Genomic DNA, 21,283 nt, shown 5'->3' with positions numbered 1-21,283 from the left:
AATAACACCATAAATAATATCCACCACCATTTTCACAGCAGGCACACACTGCATTATCATATATCAAAATAAATAAATTTCTTATCTTCATATCCGAATAAATGAAAAATGTGTTCACCCCAAGCTTGTATATTTTCAGTGATGAACCACGCATGATCCTCCATTCCATCTCGCCGTTGTCTATTTCACACTCTGTAATTTTTATTTATTTGGGTCATTTATGTGTCTTTTTTTCCCGTCCAGCCTCGTTGTTTTCTGTCTTGCAGATGACGATTGTGGTGATGGCTCAGATGAAAAGCACTGTTCAATGTTCTACGGTAGTCCATAGATCACCGTGCATGGCATTTTCTGTCAGCCGCTGTTAAATTAGGAGCCACACCTTCCACGTTCTCTGCAGTGCACTGTGTTAACAGATTAACAAACATCAATCACTTTCCCTACCGATATTGAATGGTTCTTATTCTTTAATAAAGAGCCATTCTATTTTTAATCAATGTAATTTTCTATAGGTTTTTCGTAGCCTACTTAATTTTCATAAGCAAAGACTTATTTTTTTGCTAACGGCAGCTATTTCTTAATTACCTTGAATATAATGTCTGGGCTTACAACTAATGCTGTGTTCGGAATTCATGCCACAAATGACTATGTCGATGATGCCATGGTACACAGTGTGATCTATGCTATTCCTCTTAATAATATAAATTAATAATTCAAATGTATGTCAGAAGCATTTTACGTGAACAAATTAATGGTACTAATGCGTGTTATAATTCAGTTCCCCCCCCCCCCCCCCCCCATGATGCATATTAATTATTCCGTGCAATTCCAAAAGACCAGCTGAGCACTGCGCTCAGTCAATCATTTTCACAGCTTGACGATTCGCCATCTTCTCCTTGTGCATTCAGCGTCTCTTTCTACGTCCGATTCTTGCATTCACATTTCCCCCTGCTTTTCCTCAACTCCACACGTCTTCTCTGTCATCTCCTCCAATTCCTCGTGGCTATTCACACCCACTTTCTACCATCGACTATCACACCGACTTACAAAAACATCTTAAATATGTCCATCCTCTCCATCTCTGTTCATATTTACAACTCCTCGTATTATTTTCTACCCACTGTTCATTGCGCACTGCTAACCAATCACCTTTCCGCATTTCGAACGTCCTTCCTCTCTGCATCTTTCCCGCTATTTCTTATGTTTCCCCTGCGTCTTTCTCCTTCGCTCGCTCGCTCCTTCGCCCCCTTCTCGCTCTCATGTCCCCCTTGTCCACCCCCTCTTGTCGGCCCCTCGTGCACCCCTCAGACAACGACTGCGCGGACGCGAGCGATGAGATTGGCTGCAACCACTCGTGCTCGATTTCCCAGTTCAAGTGCAACAGCGGGCGTTGCATCCCCAGCCACTGGACCTGCGACGGGGACAATGACTGTGGCGACTTCAGCGATGAAACCAACCCCAACTGCACCAAGCTCGGTAAAGCACAATGCGCCAAGGGCTCTCGAGGGCCGCCGTTCCATCGCAGGTCACCGTGCTGTAATGTGATGCTCGTGCTTGGATTGGTCATTCGTTATTTAACCTCGTGTTTTCACTTTTTTTTTTGTAAAAGTGGCTTATTGGCACCGTTCGATATAGGACTGGCTTGTCCAAGTCCATTGTTACGAATGGAAACGTCCTTAAGATCTTTTTTAATGTGATCTGTGACATTTATGGTGATAAAATTACTTTGTGGTTAATAATATATGTAATAGTTCCTTACATGTGTTCTCATTAATTTGAATCGCATAATATAGCTTCTGAGAATCCACAACATCGTTCTGAAATCTCAAAATGTTGTGATGGCAAGAGGAAGCTATATTCTTCTGAAGGACATTTACCCTTGGAGCGCTTGAATACTACAATAGAAGTTTAGGCAACATGTGTTTTTTCCGTGAAAAAGTTGCGTTGCGTTTGCCACATTTATCTCTCTCTAACTCCGTATGACACTTTCATTCAATTTCGCTTTACGTCTCCTTTAACCAAATCAGAATAATGCCCCTGCCTGTGCATCGCATAGGCATGGGGTAAGGGCCAGCACAATTTCGGTACGGGGCCGCGAAACAATCATTTGCTTGCATTACGTAACTCGCACAGCAGGCAATGGAACTGTTCGCTGGGGGGTGAGCGCTCTGTCCTAGACGGCGGAGCCGAGGCGATGCCCCTGTTGACATTTCACAAATGGGGCAAGATTTTGAAGTTATTTCAGGCTCTGCCCAAATGCCTTGGGCAGTCGCCCCCATCACCAGTGCGTAGTGCCGGCCCTTGTAGGCGCCCGAAGAATGCTGGCGCCCCGTTTATCCCTACCGCGTCACCACGGTTTTGTCTCTCTGCAACCTGTTTCAGCGACCCGACCACCGGGTGGTTGCCACGGGGACGAGTTCCAGTGCAAAGCGGACGGGCAGTGCATTCCACTTCGCTGGCGCTGCGATGGTGACACCGACTGTATCGACACGAGCGACGAGAAGGAGTGCGATGGCGTAGTGCGCACCTGTGACCCCACGTTGCAGTTCTCCTGTCGGGATACGGGTGGGTGGTGCAGCGGGGGATGTCTGCATGTGACTCGTCTCATCCTTGTCATGCTGTCTCTCATCAGATTTTATTCGTGAATTTGAAGTCAACCTTTCAGTATGTCCCCTTGCACATGTTTTCCGTGAAGTAACGTTTGAGCGGGCGACTGTTCATTTGCGAGAAGTCGTTTTTTTTCTCAAGATAAAGATGCCCAACTGAATTAATTCATTGTCTTGTGGAATTTATGATTGCCAATTTACATATTCTGAGTTATGCCTCTCTTTTCGAAGAATGTATCTTCAAAAATGATTTATTAATGCGAACATTATTACAATATTGTTTTGATTTTTTAAAATACATATTAGTACAAGGTGCATAGGTCATGAATCAGATTTTCTCACCAATTTTATTCTTACCCATTGCATTGACTAAAACCTCACAGATCAATGTGTATACTGCTGACATGCTGAAATTTTGTATATATAAATAATGTAAATCTTTCAATAATTACATTAGGTAAGATATGTATGTAGAATGCAGGTGTTTGTCTAGTGATGCATGTAAATCCACTAGATCATCGTCTAGAGCACTACATTTCAGTCCAATGCTGTTGGCACGCAAGCAAAGAGGAATGGCAAGCTAAGCTTAGATTAATCCCATGCATATCTGTTACGAGTGAAGAGGGCTGTCATTTTAATATGCAGTGCTTTGCAAGTATGCACTCGTGCAGAACCTCAAAAGAGGTAGACCAGGAATTAAGAAACTTCTCAAAAATGCATCGCCCATGGAAACCAAAAGCAATCTTGGTCTCTGATAACAGAGGCATCAGTTGGTCTTGACAGCCTGCAATATTATTTACAACGCAATGAACCCTTTCTCATTCTGATGACGTACACGTACATCATCGGAACAGAATCGGAAGAAAAAAAGTTGTCAGTACCAAGTCTCCCACAAGGCCATATAGGAGGGCGTGTGGCACCAGATATCAGAGTGTGGTCGTGTCGCTCGAGTTCTCTGCGGTGAGTACAATGTCTTTAAAAACAACGGCGCTACGCCTCGCTAAATAAAAATTGACGCTGACCGCTTGCGCGTTCCGAGCTTCAGCGGTGAACAGGACTCCCACCCTGCAACATGCAGACGTCTCAGAACGGTGAAAGGGTTAAGCAACTTCTTGGTTCTTTCGGTAAAGTCACGTAGAATGAGGACGGCTGCTTGCGTTGTGGCCGAAACGTCGTGAGAATTATTTAATGATGTTTTATTTTTTATTATTTTATTATTTCCATTCTACGTGACTTTACCGAAAGAACCAAGAAGATGAATCCCTGCAGTCGCGAAAGCTTTAAATCGAAGGTTTAAGCAAGTTTTTGTCTCCGCAGGCCGTTGCATCAGCAAGACGTGGTTCTGTGATGGTGACAATGACTGCGAGGACAACTCTGACGAGGAGGGCTGCGAAACCATGCTGTGCAAGCCACCCTCCCATTCCTGCGCCAACGATTCCAGCATCTGTCTGCCACCCAAGAAGCTGTGCGATGGTCACAGCGACTGCCCTGACGGCTCTGACGAAGGCATGCTGTGCGGTACGTGTTAGCTTGACGGCGGGAGGCACGGGGGCAGTGCTTGCCCTCGGGCAAAGCTAAGGTCACCCATTCAAAATAGGTCTTGTGCAGTCATATGTACGGCCAGGTTAAAGATCATCATGATAAAAAAAAATATTTAGCTCGGCTGTACTTAATGTTGATTGATGGATTTGTGTTATTTTCACGTATTATTTCTGTTGCCACAAATTGTATCACAGTTCATCTTCTCACATCCTGTCAACAGGAAAAGAAATTGCATTGCAACATTCACACAGCAAAGTAGATCATCACATCCTGTCATGCAGTGGCCACAGAAAAAACACAATTTCTGGTTATTGTATATATTTGTTATTGATGCAGTTGCTAAACTTGCATCTATTTTTGTTTGTTAATCCAGGATCATATAAATGAGCATTTAGTCAGAAACATAGCTTTATTAATTTATGGAGAATAGCTAATGTCGTTATGAGATGAAAAGCACTGTATACATACAGATTCCATGGAATTAAAATGCATCAGAATACATGAGACAGAGAAGATTTCAAGGTTGGTTATGTATGGAAAGGAACAAAGTGTGAACATTGTTGATACAAAGGTGTCAATCATTGTTAGAAAGCGGCTGGTGTTTGAAATATAGATATCTATGACCAATAGCTCATTTCTTATACAGGTAGTATAAGAAATCAGATTGCAGTTTGAGGAATAATTCTGACATTACTGTGTTATTTAGCATAGGGGATGGCTCGCTACCTAGCTCGGTTATCTTGGCTGTTGGATGGCTGGGTTAAGGTCTCAGCATGCATTCAGTATTGAAATGGAATAGACAAAAACACAAAAATGTAAATCTCGAAACAGCATGACAATTATTTCGTTCCAAATTACAGAATAGTTTGTCCAGCATATAACAACAGTCTGTTAAGGAATATTCATTGTAGATTATAAAAGAAATGCAAGTTCTTAGTTGACAACAATTAATCGAAAATAAGACTTCATTTACTCTTTGGTTCTTTCGGTAAAGTCACGTAGGTATAAAATAAATTAAATCACGACGTTTTGAGCGCAACACAAGCTTCCATCATCAGGTGGGACAACCACAGCAAGAAACAACTGCTGAAGTGGGCAAAAGGTCTGCTGTAACAGGAGGCTATATAGTAGCCCGAAGGTTTGCTACTATCAAAGGTTTGTTCATGAAGCCATCCAGATATTTAAACTTAGACATAACTTCAACTGAGAAGATGGATACACATTGAGCACTCATTGGAAGGATGTTATTAACCAGGTAAAACCTTAACTGCTTCATGGTGTTGCCTTCATTTTTCCGCATCTCCAGTTTCTTCAGCTTCCCACTCCCAGCCCCGCTCACTTCAGCACTCCCCTACCCCACACCCCCCCTCTCTATCTCTCCCCCCTTGCTCCCTCCCCCCTCTCTCACCTCTATAGCCTCCTGTTACAGCAGCCCCTTTTGCCCACTTCAGCAGTTGTGTCTTGCTGTGGTTGTCCCACCTGATGACGGACGCTCATGTTGCGCCCGAAACATCGTGATTTTATTTATTTTATTTTATACCTACGTGATTTTAAATTTCGATTTAAAGCTTTCGTGACTGCAGGGATTCATCTTCTTGGTTTTTTCGGTAAAGTCACGTAGAAGGGAAGTAATAAAATAATAAAAATAAAACAATAAAATAATTCTCACGACATTTCGGCTACAACGCAAGCAGCCGTCTTGCGTTGTAGCCGAAACGTCGTGAGAATTATTTTATTATTTTTATTTTTATTATTTTATTACTTCCCTTCTACGTGACTTTACCGAAAAAACCAAGAAGTGCGTGACTTTACCGAAAGAACCAAAGAGTATGGATCCCTGCAGTCATGATAACTTCAAATCTAGAATGACTTCATTTGTAACACAACATTATTAACTCTAGATAATGAAATAATCATATGCAATTGCCATATTTTATTCCAAGCATTATCCAACATACACCTGCCAGTATTCTGATGCAGGCTTGGTGCATGATTGGCAGTCACCCTTGGTGAACTATCTGTGTCATGCTGATATGAGATTTTTACCTCTAAAGTCTGATTGCATTGGCACATTGGATGTAAATGCAGTGTCAAGGCATTGCCCTTCACACTTCAACATCGTTAAACTTTTTTAGAAATGCAAGGCACACAACTTTACGCTATGATGTATATGGACATGCTGGTAGAATGCTAATATTAATGTAATGTCATGCAAACAGTGTTGGTGATTCCTGAATAAGATTGTTAATAATAATAAATTGAATAGTATGTTGACAGCGTCTGCATACTTAATGTATCTCACTCATGGCTAAATCGTTATAGCAAAACAAAACCCCCAAAATTTGTCAAAAATACTGCCTTACAATAAAAAAAGTATATCGTAGACAACCTTTGAACAATGCCCTACTTTATAACGAATAAATAGAGAGGCCAGAGCCGTGCTAGCAAGTTTATTATATTTGTTATTTGTTTGAGATGTAAAAAAAAATGCCTACAGCCGTTTGTGTAACCCATGGCTGATTGATGGCCTCAAGTTGTGTCGGGTCATCGACCACACTGGTCGCGATGGGTTGAAGGTACACGTTGGCCATGGCCAGGAATCAAACTTGGATTGCGCTACTCAGAACGCAGTGTGCTAAGCACTGTGCCACTGCTCCAAACTTGATGAGGTTAACATTTATATTGTCTTTTGCAGTTCAAAGGTTATAAAAATGAGTTGTAAGATTTTACTAGCTCTATCTTTGCACATATTTTATGTATGAGCAGGGTTAACTCCAAATATGCTTTTCCGTTTTATGATTAGCTAAGATTCCAAAGTAATGTTTGTTCCAGGTTATTCAATACATATGTATCATGACGGTGTTTGATCACGCAATTTTTTTTTATCTTGAATGTAAATAATATGTAGTTCAAAGTCCTTAAGCTGCGCTATGGAATTAATGCCACCGAATTAACGGCAAACTTTCAACTAATGAGTTATTATTAATATTTTGGCATGCCCCCTGGTGAAACCATTATCTAATTAACACTGGAGTTTTTCATAAGTCCTAAGCCAGCAATAAGCCAATTACTTGTCTTATTTACAGCCATTTTAGCTTTTAAAGGTCAGCTCTGTTACTATTTAATGAACACTAATCTACATACCAACAGCCTTGCCTCCTGTTGCACCAACAGTATAGCATGCTCGGATAAATAAGCAGTTGATGTTGATATTAGTTAGTCATGGAAATTCTTGCATAATTGTGCTTTAAAATAAATCTTTGTTGGTTGTGCCCTGATGGTAAAAACAATATGGCTGTAAGAGACTTGCTTGGAACAACATTTTGTTGAACCCTCTGGTGAGGAATTTTGCGCAATTGTACGAGAATTTGTGGGCACACTTGGCCACAATAATTGCAGAAAATGGGCAGCAAATGGCCTGCTTGTGAAAACCATGATGAGCTCTTGCATACACAGGCGAGCAGACGGGATGTCCTTTGAGAATTCATTTTAATATGTTGCTGTATTTTTTCAGTGTTTTCCCTGGGGAGATTGCTACACACTTCTTGTTAAAATCTTATTTTTGATATCAAGCAGCCTGGACCTCGAGACCACCCAAGCTTTAAATCTGCCGTAGCACTGTTTTCAAAACACGAGTCACTTTGTTTCAATTCGTTTTGTTATATTGCACAATGTAATTTTATATCTGAAATTAGTGATTTTCTTTTTTAAACAATCGATATATGGAAGAACATTCTCAGCTGGTTTATACATTTATGAGATTTATACATGGCAGGATTTTGGTAGAATTTTCATTGGCACAGTATGCATGCTGCTCAACAAACTAAGAAAACAATTGCCTTTTCAGCCGCAGACATTCTCACTGAAAAGCCAACATTATTCTGACGTCCGTGCACTTTGCGTGTTGAACGCCGAAATTATATTTAGCTCACATTTGCACAGTCAATTCTCTGTCATCCATGAAAATGGGGGGGGGAGGGGTGGTCCAGATGAAACAAAAACATGGCAAATGCCAAACATATGCAATTTAGTATTAAAAAAACATACATTTCTTCCTCAACTCAGTAGAATAAAGGCGAAGATGTGCGGTCTGTTTTTATTAACGATAACTTGACATGTTTATGTCATGTGGGCACCGAGTCACTGACCCTAAACAAGTGAGGAGTGGCGAATAATTAATTGAGTGCTCTCTTAAGATATTTTATTTATTTTTCGCCAGCCTAGTTAATCTGCCAATGGGTAATGTAGATTTATATTTGCTATGCATACAGTGTTGTTTCCCTTTGTCAAAATTTCTATAAATAAGTGATTACTTATATATTCTTGGTTCTTTCGGTAAAGTCACGTAGTAGGGAAATAATACAATAATAAAAATATTAAACAATAAAAATTCTCATGACGTTTCGACTGCAACACAAGCGATCATCATCAGGTGTGACTTTACCGAAAGAACCAAGAATATGAATCCCTGCAGTCACTAAAGCTTTAAATCAAGTTATTACTTAACAAAAAAAGCAATTATTATGACATTTTACTACATTGTATGTCATGGTAATCAGTTCCTTGGGTTTTTTCAAAAACTTTGATGCAATTTTTATCCTTCATGCAGTGTTATATGCTTTGCACATTTGCTTTCAATTTTCAACTTTTTCTCTGGATACAATGAAGCTTCTGGGATGTCTCTGCATCTTACAGCAGACTGTAAAATAACTGATCTTGATTCTTGGTTTACGGTGCAGTACGTCACACATATGTGACTCCATGGTGACTGAGGAGACGGTTATATGTGAACATCTATAGAAAGTGATGCTTCCTCCATGCACATACAGTATAGGGTGAGTGGACAACATTAAACCGCAAACTTGGGAACATGCATAACGGTACTTTTGAAACACATGACTTTTTGGCAAGATTGAGAATTCATTGCTGCATGTGAAATGGTCGGATTCATGAACATTTGTATAAAAATCCCCATTACAGCATGCACAAATACTCCACTGGGTGTGGGGGCGGTTCATTGGTCCGTTTGGATAAAGCAACATTGTACTATACAGAGAATAACAACACATGCTGTTGTTTTCCTCCTAATGCCAGAGGAATGCAGAATTCTCACCTCAAAATATGGAGATGACACAAAAAAAACCTGTGCCATCCTCACTCGGAGAGAACGTGGAGAAGCTCTCACTTTTTTGACGGCAGGCCCTCCCTTGTTTTCCCTACAGACCAGTGTCAGGTGAACAATGGGGGCTGCACGCACAACTGCACCGTGGCGCCGGGCGAAGGGGTGGTGTGCTCGTGCCCGAGTGGCATGCAGCTGGGGAAGGACAAGAAAAGCTGCGACTTCATGGACTACTGCGCCCGTCACCTCCGCTGCAGCCAGCGCTGCGAACAGGAGAAGAGCATCGTCAAGTGCGGCTGCTATGACGGCTGGATGCTGATGCCTGACGGGGAGAATTGCCAGAGCCTTGGTGAGCGAGATGATAACTTGAGCGGGAGCAGTGGGAAAAGTGATAAAAATGCCTCGTTGCGTCTGGTGGCATGAGCCATGATTTTCGGTGTCATTGCAATGAGCCGCTTATCAGCTTCTGTGCTTTTGCCTTTCAAAAATTAAGCGGCTAGTATCCGTCAAATATATTTTTATGCTGGTTGTGCGAAGCGCACAAATGGCTATTTTAGTGCTGAACTGATTGAGACACTTTAGAGTTTGAGACAAATATTTAAATGAAACAGTAACCCGGCTTTCTTGTCTGTTCTCAAAAAATGTATGTGCGTTCTATTTGTTTTCATGTCATCACACTTTGCCTTTTATTCCAAGCAAATGACATTGCTAAGAGATTATGCTATGAATTTTGATAGGCTGAGTTATAGCAAGACCATCACTTTGAAGGTTGCAAGCTCCCTGTATTTCAAAGAGCTGGCATCTGAAACTTTAATCAACCATTAAATAGTGAATGTGAAGGGAGTATGCACAGACAGGCAACTTGGGAAGACTATTTCACTGCCTCGCAATTTTGTTTGCATATTATTTGCTAAAATTGCAATTCTTTGGTATTCTTTTTTAATACATAATATGGTCCACTTTCATCTCCTCAAATTAAATATCAACATTCGATGCGCCTTCTTTTTTCCGATTTGCCGTCGCGTGCCGTCGCTTTCATCTTCTGCCGCTCGCGTGCCACTTCTGAATCCCATCCGTGTGGCACGGCCGCCCGCAGACCCTTTCGTCCCTTTCATAATCTTCTCCAACCGCCACGAGATCCGGCGCATCGACCTGCACAAGGGCGACTACAACGTCCTGGTGCCGGGTCTCCGCAACACCATCGCCATCGACTTCCACCTCAACCAGAGCTCCCTCTACTGGACCGACGTTGTGGAGGACAAGATCTACCACGGGAAGCTCTCCGAAACGGGAGGTTAGTGCCCTCGCGGCCCGTCCGCACCCTGCGCTCGCGCCATCCGCTACTCCCATGGGAGCACCGAGTTCATGCGCTTACCCCTTGCCCATTCCGGAACAGAACCGGAAGAAAAATTAAGATAAAATAACTTTATCAATACCGAGGCTCCCACAAGACCATGCGCAGGAAGGGGCGTGTGACAGAGTCTGGCACCAGCTTTCGTAGAGTGCGGTCATGTCTCTACAGTTCACTGTGGTGAGTAATTGTCTTTTAAAAACAACGGCGCTATGCCTCTCTAAATAAAATTTAGGCTGAGTCGCTTGCGCGTTCCGAGATTCAGCGGTGAACGGGCACCCACCCCGCAACTTGCAGACGTCTACGAGCGGGAAAGGGTTAAGCTGGAGATTAAATACAAATGTGCTGAGGCTGCTTCTTATTTTTTGCCGACCGCTGCTACTGCAAGTCCCGTGTGGAGATAGACTGCGACTGGATATGTGCCCAGGAGCTTGCAGCTGTGCCCAATCTTAAAGTTTATTGTGACCTGTTTGGGTAAATCACTCCGTGAAAATTTGATTGAACTCTATGAATCATCACACTGAGGTTTTCTTTTTATTGCCCGCACAGTTAATATCTATGTGAGGAATGGCCACATTTTTTTAAAGATTTGACTTAACTTTCGTGACTGCAGAAATTCACATTCTATGGTTCTTTTGGTAAAGTCACGTAGATAGAAAAAAATAATAAAAAATAAAGTGAAAATTTGTTTTAATCTTTTTTCTTCGTGGCTTTACCGAAAGAACCATAGAGTACATTTTTTGAGAGTTATAAATTAGAACGTGTACTATCTGCGCATAGTGTTCAAACCACTTAAAGCCAGTGCTTGCACTTCCATTTCTACAATTAAATGTTTTATTATTAGTATTATGTTATAATTGTCGAATTATTATATCCACGTTATCATGGCAAATGTGCTTACTGTTCATATTCTATTCTCAAGTTTCCCCTCTCTATTATACACCTGGATGTATTTTTAAGTCTACGTATATACTATTTCCTTTTTTGTATTAAAATAACATTAACTTAAGGTTATTATTGTTTTAAAAGTTTATGTTCCCATATATGTCTGTTCGTGAGTTTAAGCAGTTACATTTTGTCATCATGAGGCAGGATAAGAGACAATTCACATTCAACGAAGTAGTGCAAACATAATAGTACACTCAATGTGAGGTATCTGCTTAGTTCTTATTTCATTCCCGCCTCAATTTAACTATCTTTTCTCCTTAGCAAAGAAATTAAATAGTTTTACTTGTCTGTGAGTACATGCATGAATCTAAAACTCAATACCTAAATAAAATTGACTAATGACTGGGTTTGCTCATCGGAATGCAGTGTGTTGCCTGGTAATCGGTCACGGTCCACACAATCCTCAACCCAGCCATGCATGTGGAATATTAAGAAAGTGTACATTCACTCTCGGAGTTAACCTTGCGCCTATCACAGAGTCTCAAAGAGGCCACTCTTTGTCCGCGTCTTCCCAATTTGGCGTAAATGTTGTCTCCCCTGTAAATGAATGTGATAAAGAATTCAAAGGTCACAGTTGCAGTTAGCCCCAACGAAGAACATTTGTCAGAAATGTTTCGGTGTTAAATAGCAATTGCATTGGTGTTCGTGTTACTAAGATATAGGTTGTGTTAGTAACGAATAGGGTTGTTTATGATTGGCAGTGGCATTTCATTAAATGAAATGAATGTGTACATTATGCCTATATTTTAAACCGTAAGCAAATTATTTGGTGATACTGCGTTGGCAGTGGCGCACAAGCATTAACGGCAGTAAGCACAACACACGTGTTGATAACACTGCCTTAAAATGCACGTGTGAGGGTGTTTTAAGTACATATTTTGAACATACTCTATTAATATGCATTGACAACATAGTCAACTGCTGTAGTGAAAAATTCAGTTGCTGAAATGCAATAATAATAATAGGTGGATTCAATCTTGATTTGAAGTTTTCGTGACTGCAGGAATCCATACTCTTTGGTTCTTTCGCTAAAGTCACGTAGGTATCAAAGTAAATCACGATGTTTTGGGCGCAACACAAGTGTCCATCATCAGGTTTAAGTCACACTGATGAGGTATAATAACAGATTGTGGTGTTTTGATGTCACTGAAACACTCTTGGGCAATAACAATCTTCGATTTTTTTTTTCACAATTTGAGGGGATTTCAATAATTAAAACCTCTAGTGATGGGGGCATTTTAGCTCCAATAAACACTATTATCTGTAAGTTCCAATAATCCCTCTAATGAGCCCGATAATGCTAGGCCTGAAAAATACATGTAATTGTTCACCCCCTTGCAATGCAATGAATTGTCTCAAATTGGGATCATGATTCAAATTAAGAATAAATTCCTTTAGTCTATTTTATACTGCTTCATTTATCTATTGTCTGCCTTATATTTGGTGACTTATTTGTACCGTCTCATGCATCATATTAATCTAATGGTAGCATTTACGTAAAATTAGCCGACTATTAAGTAATACACTCTGGTACGAACGATCTGATGCATGTATTGTGAGCGTAAGAATCATTTCGGATCAGTTAAGCAGTTGATTGATCAAGTCTCATGGTGATAAGGGATGGGATTGGTTTTCCATTACATGCCTAATAAATATTTAACAGCCTAAGAAAAGAAAGTAATTTCTTACAGGTCCTTCAAATAAACATTCAGCCTGAGTTGAGGGCCCCATCGTATGGCCCACATTTGCGTCTGTTCGTCCGCAACATCAAGCCCCGTGTTGCACCGCTCACGACCCGCAGGCCTGACGAGCGTGGAGGTGGTGGTGCAGCACGGGCTGGCCACGCCGGAGGGACTCGCCGTGGACTGGATCGCCGGCAACATCTACTGGGTTGAGAGCAACCTGGACCAGATCGAGGTGGCGCTACTCAACGGCACTATGCGCAGCACGCTGGTGGCGGGCGGCATCGAGCATCCGCGCGCCATCGCGCTTGACCCTCGATACGGGTAAGAGCGCCCCCACCCCCCCACGATGTGTCTTTGGATTGTTGTTGCGTGCTGCACGCCATGATGTCCGACACCATTGGAACCTCATTTGCCTGTAGTAAAATATGATAATTGTTTTTTTACCCTTTTATCTGGCAACAAAACTGCCACCTTTTTTTACAAGGATTCATGTTTGCATTGACCACAATACCTGCAGTCGGAATGCAAAAAAAAACATAACTCTGATAATGTATGCACTGTCCTTGAAATTGATTGGTCCTTGAAATTGATTATTTTTTTTTTTGCATTCCGACTGCAGGTATTGTGGTCAATGCAAACATGACACTTTGTAAAAAAAGGTGTCAGTTTTGTTGCCAGATAAAAGGGTAAGAAACCAATTATCATGATGTCCGACGTTTTGCTCCACATGCTGGGCGATATAATAATACTTGAATTTGATATCGCGACATTCATGCTAATAACGTTGTACATTATTTATATATAAGGACGAAATCCCATCTACAGCCACGACCAAGCATCGCCGATGAGCATGGTTGGCTACGTACGGTGCGAAAGAAGTTCAACATACAAGCAATTCAAAATGCTGTTGCCAAGCAAAATAAAAAATGAATACACAAATAAAGAAATGGCACCAAAACTAAAAGTGCAAACAACAACTTATCAGAACAAAGAAAGTCGTCTATTAGGTCACATCCCAGACGAAAATCCCAGCTTATGTTCTGCTTCCGTTATATAAAGTTGCCATCTACTGTCAGTCGTTTTTTACAGAGGCCAGCGAATGTTATTATTAGATTAGTCGCTTATATATTGAATCCGGGAAAACTTTACTCCCAAGTAGTAAGAGCACTGTTGCCAGGTTCTTAGTTATGTACAACTGCCTTTGTTAACCTTTGTGCTTTCATAGTCGTAACTGAAGATATGTATAAGGATATTATTTTCAGTAGTTGTGCCTTCATGTACAGTTTACTTGGTTTTATTGATTTGACATGCTCTTAAATGTGTTCAAAGGTTTGTGTTTTATTGAACAATAGTCGCATCTGTATGTTGGTTATATATACACATATACACACACATTCAGCGGTAATATGTTTTTCATGTGGAGAAATTGGAAAACCTCAAAATGCTCACATTTTTATAGATTTTTTTCTATAACTTAATTGGTAATAATACCTCGACATTTGATAAAGAAACCAAATGCACTTTATGGAAAAACAAGGGGATATTTCAAGCACCTACCGAATAACAGTGTTCTATTGCAGCAGCCATGACAATTGCTCCCTTTTATTTTTGTCGCTATTCCTCCGTCATCATATTGATAAGGTTAACAGTGACACGGTACGAAGAGTGCACTCTCGATAAAGGTTAGGACGATATATCTGCCGCGCCCAGCTCCACACCAGTGCTTATGTCCGCCTCGCAGGATTCTCTTCTGGACTGACTGGGATTCGTCGTTTCCTCGGATTGAGGCCATCTCCATGAGTGGCACAGGGCGGCACGTCATCCACCATGAGATGGGAGCTGGAGGCTGGCCCAACGGCCTCACCGTAGACTACCTGGAGAACCGCATCATGTGGATAGATGCCCGGTACGTGTGTGTGTGTGTGTGTGAATAGCAATACATTCCACTCGAGGCAAAGTGTGACGAGGGTGAAGGTGCAGCCCTGCAGTTTGCCTTCTCGTTCTACTGCTGGCGGAAGGACTCCCACTAGGGGGTGCTCTTGAGAATCTTCTAGGGCAGTGTTCTTCACTAATTTTCAGAGAGGGGGCCACTTTCGCCAATAAGACATCATCAGTGTGAGGGCCGCCACAAATTGAAACCACGTGGTTTGACAGCAGCACGATGATGGGTGGTGTTGTCACGTGTTGTGTAATTTCTGGACCGTACGTCAGGGGCCGCACTAAAAGCCACCAGGGGCCGACAGTGCCCCGCGGGCCTTGCAATGAGGAACACTGCACTTGAGGGTATTTAACCTACTATTCTATGCTGGTGAGATGTCTTGGGAGGGGTTGAATCAAACTCGCAACCTCTCAATTGCAAGTCCACTGTGCAAAAAATTACACCACCAGCATCCATTTAATGAGAGTCGTTATTTACCCAGGTAAGCATCACATGGGCATGTGACAATGTGGTTGGAACACGTGACGATCAGAAGGTTGTGAATTCAAATATTTGTTAAGGGGCAAAAATAAATAAGTACCACTTTGTGGGAAGCCAATAGTCGTCATCCTATGAATGTCGTGGTTCCTGTAATGGTAATGTGCAGCCCCGAGCACTTTGCTGAGGGCCACCAATGGAAATGAGCGCTGCAACATTTCTAGTTCGAGTTAGAAGGTACAATAGCTGACTCGAACTGAGTCATCATAGGACTGTAATTGCGTGTATTTTGTTATTGCCATACGCAAGAATAAGATTAAATCTATAATTTATTTTAGGAAGGACTTGCTGTGGGGATCTTCTCGACAGACCTGTTCTCCACCTGAGGATGGCTGCTTGCGTTGTGGCCGAAACGTCGTGAGAATTATTTTATTATGTTTTATTTTTATTATTTTATTATTTCCATTCTACGTGACTTTACCGAAAGAACCAAGAAGATGAATCCCTGCAGTCACGAAAGCTTTAAATCGAAATTTAACTCTCTTCCACTTGGCCTGTAATGTCCTATGGCTTAATAGATCATTGAACTACACAGATCAACATCTATTGAGAATCCAATTTAAAAAGAGACTGGCTTTTAAATAGTGTGGGCTTGTTGTTTATTGAAATCTCACTTTGTTAAAGAATGCGAAAGCTGCTTGAGTATTACTTATTCTCAAAGCGTGTCCATCCGAATGTATTAGAGCTCTGATTTGTCTGACCTTGATTCCAAAACCCAATAATGCACATCCCACATTGCCCAAGTCGGGTGAACCCAAATAATCAATGAACTGATTAATATATTTCTTCACTGTCCTAAATCTAGTTCCGTAATGTGAGGCCACTGATTTATTAGTTCTATTAACCTATTCAGCCCCTCAATGTGTGTTCTTACCACTTAACAGCCATGGCTCAAACTCAGCCTGCTGATATAATTTAAACGGGGGGGGAGTGAAGCCCCCTGGTTATTGACAAAACACTCAATTAGTGGCAGTGGAGCCCTTAGTTGCTCTCTAAGCACAAGGCACAATTAATTGTGATTTGTTTCCTCTCAATTTTTCCTAAGCCGTCGAGTGGTACCCTTGATCTTGCTGACCTTGAAGTTTCATGTGGCTTGTGGGAAATGTGTAACGTGTTACTCCTGAGTCATGTTGTCAACTCGGAATGCGAAAAAAACAACCGTGTGGTCTCGCTCGCAAGGCTTGGTAAAACTATGGTTCTCTTCAGCTCCACACTGGTCAAGTGCCTTCAAATCGTAACTCAAAAGAATATTGGCCGTTCTGCAAAAGTTGACAGGAGGTTTGGAGTCAACAGAGATAAACTACTGAAACAAACCTTTTTTTTCTGCTTTATATCTGTGCTCGAGGTCTTCATTGTATCCGATTTTTTAATAATATCAAGCATTGCATTGTGACAGTGGCCAAGTTAAACATTTTATGAAAAAAATACGTATCACTGATGTCTGCATGTATATGGGCTTACAATTAATTGTGGTCATATGTTTTAATTGAAGGTATTGAAAATTGCATGGCTTGCAATGGTGTAACTCTTGTAAATTGATGGAATCTAAAATATCTTCTTTTATTTTGTTTACCAAAAGGAGAAGGAGATATTTTTTACATCCCATTATTTTGCAGAAACAATGTTTTTTTAACAATATTCTTCATATATTAACGTATCAATGGGACAGCATATGCACACTGGCTCTCTGAGGAGTGTGCTAACCATTAAGCTATCTACACAACATGCCGCGTAGGAATTGTGGGAAATGTAAAAAAAATGTAAACCTGCTTCTTGGACCAGCTCATGGGTACAAGTCTTTTCACTCTGCTTGGCGATTATTGACAGAGTTCCTTGATGTCTGCAGCTGTTGTCTCTCTTCAGCATTGTCACAACGTTTGTAGCACTGCAATTGACAAGGGAGTTGTGAGGTGGGTGGTTTGGGTGGAGAGAGTGGGACGTGCGATGTGGGAGCATGGGAAGAGGGTGGCAGTGGTAGGCACCCTAAGGACACGTTTCTTTTAAGTGCGAGATGAAACGGAGCTTTCTTCCCGATAAGTATGAATGCTTTGAACATTTTTAGAAAGACACTTAAGAGATTTAGAGAGCACGTGGCACTTTTGAGTTTCCCCTGACTCCACGCTGTGTATTAATGTGGAAGCAATGTATTCGGTCAGTCATGCTATTTCTAAATCTGGCTTGCAGCTTAGGTGTGCATGCACGTGGAGTTTTCTGTGGTATTCATAATTTTAAGTCCTTTACCACCAACCTATGAGCCGTGCATTAACACACTACTGCCATACACTGTACTTGGTTTTACGATGCCAGAAACACTATCATGGAATAAAAAAAAGTCACATATCTGTAAGAGTTAGACTTTTTTCAGGAGCTATTTTTTAAATTAATCTTGCCCATTAAAGTAGTCTGCATTTAAACATGTCAATGTCATCGCGTCATTAACATTGGGAAATTCTAACTAGCTAATTTTAAATGATGCAAAAAGTCATTACGTTTTGAAGGAAGGCCACTTTCACAGCTGTACTGGTGGATTATAATCAATCCATCTTCGCTTGTGGCGTATTCAGACAGTGATATGTCATAGTTACCTTAAAAAGTGTGTATCAATGTTCAATGTAGTATTAAATGTGCGTGTGTGTGTATATATAGTACACATTCAAACGCATTATATAATTGTCATTACACGGAAAACATTTAGATGACATGTAAACATTTTTTTATATAAAACTAGCAGCCACACGTCCTTTGGACTTGTCTGTCCGTCCCACCATCCAGACAGCCAAATAGCCAGCAAAATATATTTTTTATAATAAATTGATGATTAATTAGAGTATGATTAAGCTTCTTTGTAAATGATAACATTAGCAAGGTTCATTTATAAAAATTATGTACATTACTTTTATTATCAGATCTCAGTAGCTGGATAGTGTTTGGATGAGTGACCATGTTGTGGGATTATACAGCAACATAGAGCAGTGCTTTAAAATCCATTGTTATGCCATACGCTTTTGCTCCCCCAATCTATGCACTGCCCACATTGACCGGTATGATGAAGTATGGTCAAATAACCCCAAAGGTGTGGCGAATCCCTCATCCAGCAGTGGATTGACAAAAAGGGCTGTGCATGTGTATGTGTAGATGGATAAGCAGCCAGATGGCTCTCCGCAGGCACAGCGAGTGGCTCGCAATCTGAATGAAGGTCGCAAGGTTCAATTTTGTGTGAGGATTGACTGAGCCCATCATTCCTCCGGGGTCAATTAAAAATGTGTACCACTTTCTGGTGAAGTCAACATTGGTTGGCCTGCGCGATAGGAATGTTGAATTTTCATACTCAGGAAATCACTGACTTATTGCTACTTACCATGGCAGCCTACGAACTACATCATATGAGCAAATTCGACAAGGAACGTGGGCTTATTTTTGTTGTCCCTTACAGGCAGGCGTCCGATAAAACATTGCAGCACCTTCTCTGCATGATCCACCAACCCTGACTTTTATAAGTCAGGAGGTGTGTACCCCGCCTTATGCCACCACCTCACAATGCATCCTCTCCCTCTTGACCCGCAAACACACGGAACAGCTCCGACTCCATCTACTCTGCCCTGTACGATGGCACGGAGCTCATCGAGGTGCTGCGGGGCCACGAGTTTCTGTCGCACCCCTTCGCCGTCACCCTCTTTGGAGGAGAGGTGTACTGGACCGACTGGCGCACCAACACGCTGGTGCGCGCCAACAAGTGGACGGGCCAAAACGTGACGGTGGTGCAGCGCACCAACACGCAGCCCTTCGACCTGCACGTCTTCCATCCAACTCGGCAGCCGATGGGTGAGTCGCTAGCGCGCGCCATGGTTTCTGCTTTCATATATATGTGTGTGCACGCACGCACAAGGCGGAAACTGCCTTTGTAGATTGTTGGAACAGGTGCTATGGTGAGCCACTATTAAGGCTAGCAGGATGCAGTAGAAAATAGTGGCGCTTGGATAATGCCTGGGGACCATTGCCTCCAAAATAGTGCCCATCTAAGGACGAGTAAATTTAAGGGGTGTACGTGTGTGTGCGTGTGTGTGGCACAAGCGTCGTGGTGACGTCACCGCCACTTAGTGGCGAATGGCGGTTGTTGTTGTTGTGTGTCTTTCTGGCCTTGATAGGTGCTCGCTAACATCACTTGCTCCAACAGTCTGTTAACGCTATACGGGGGATCTTTGTTGTTGTTGTTGTCTTGTGTTAGTGAATGAACGAAGGTCTATACTTACTATTTTGTTTGCACATTTGCACATACGCTCCTTCAAACAGAAACAATAACAAATAGAACATTATCACATGCAAGTATTCTCATGGCAGTTGTGTCAGACGAGGTGTGGATATGTAGATGTTACAATGAAAAAGTAATTAGACTTAAGTATGCTGCTTGACAATAATCGTAAACTGTTATGTTTATTACCATAAATGTAAATAAACATCATGGTGAAGTGTACAGTGATATTATGCCATGATACAACTCTGCTGACAATATTCTTTGATGTAAAAGCCCCAAAAAAGTAAACCGTTTATCTTTCGTTGTATTTGCGTTCCCAAAATAAAATGCCTGGATAGTGCTGTTAATCCCGAAGCTAAATTGTTTGCCATCATCATTAAGAAACGATGTCTGACAAATAAAAAAAACATTCAAATACGTCCCTGTAACATCAACACATTTGAAATGCTTTAGTTTACACTTGCCGTTTTGGCATCAAGTAAAATATAGGATCATGTTCTTGCATTGTATGCTTATTTTGGTTTTATTTGCGTTATTCATTCTAATATAAAAAATATCGTAGGGGTAAACAAGTAGGTAACCCAGGCCGACAGGAATATTCACTGGCTCGAGACATTAGTTTGCCTCACTAAGTCATTATTTATTGAGACTTTGAATAATATGTTAATCTTTAAAATATATGCCATACGTGTTTAAAACATGATTGTGAAGTTATTTTAAAGACAACATTATTCCTGTTCTTGGTGTTTGTAGTTGTTCGTGTCGATGTTTGGATAATTTTAACGACCATTAAAATCTTGCATAGTATTTGAAGCAATTTTGTTTTATGCATTTGTACGTTTTCAACCGTACTAATTTGGCACTATAAATTGATATATCAGTCCATAAGAGAAATGGTTTGAAAATGCTGATGGTAGTTCAGGTTTATACATTTCATGATGGTTAACTGAATGTGTGGAGTGAAACATTTTTCAGCTGAAGTAAAATAACGTAAGATCTTTGTGCAGAAGCTGCATTATTAATTCAATTTTTTTCATATTTTTGAGAGTCAGGTTATTGCTGGTATATATATGAATTTGAGAAGACACTTTTATCGCATACGAATATAATAAACACTGAATGTGTGCGCACGCGCGCGCGAGTTCATCCCTGTCCAATTTTATATTCTTGTCTAGCCAACAATCCATGTGGAGACAATGGGGGCAGAGGTCCGTGCTCTCATCACTGCCTCATCAACTACAACCGAACAGCTGCCTGTGCCTGTCCACACCTCATGAAGCTACAGCCTGACAAACGGACGTGCTCTG

At 41.3% G+C, this 21,283-nt stretch overlaps 1 protein-coding gene across 8 annotated transcripts in view; it reads left to right on the top strand.

The window, feature by feature from the left end:
- The window catches only part of LOC144934588 (prolow-density lipoprotein receptor-related protein 1-like), a 308,957-nt gene that overhangs the window by 193,503 nt on the left and 94,171 nt on the right, over positions 1-21,283 (top strand). For all 8 annotated transcript variants that reach the window (XM_078860553.1, XM_078860550.1, XM_078860552.1 and 5 more), the window contains 9 exons: positions 1,306-1,473; positions 2,380-2,562; positions 3,921-4,121; positions 9,368-9,613; positions 10,361-10,558; positions 13,365-13,569; positions 14,990-15,154; positions 19,302-19,546; positions 21,152-21,283. In XM_078860553.1, the coding sequence (XP_078716679.1) occupies positions 1,306-1,473; positions 2,380-2,562; positions 3,921-4,121; positions 9,368-9,613; positions 10,361-10,558; positions 13,365-13,569; positions 14,990-15,154; positions 19,302-19,546; positions 21,152-21,283 (1,743 nt within the window). The remainder of the gene's footprint in view (positions 1-1,305; positions 1,474-2,379; positions 2,563-3,920; positions 4,122-9,367; positions 9,614-10,360; positions 10,559-13,364; positions 13,570-14,989; positions 15,155-19,301; positions 19,547-21,151) is intronic.

This window comes from Lampetra fluviatilis, chromosome 10, assembly GCF_964198595.1.
Source record: "Lampetra fluviatilis chromosome 10, kcLamFluv1.1, whole genome shotgun sequence".
NCBI lineage: Eukaryota > Metazoa > Chordata > Hyperoartia > Petromyzontiformes > Petromyzontidae > Lampetra > Lampetra fluviatilis.
Note: the sequence above shows the minus strand (reverse complement) of the source record. Positions and strands in the feature narration are given on the sequence as shown.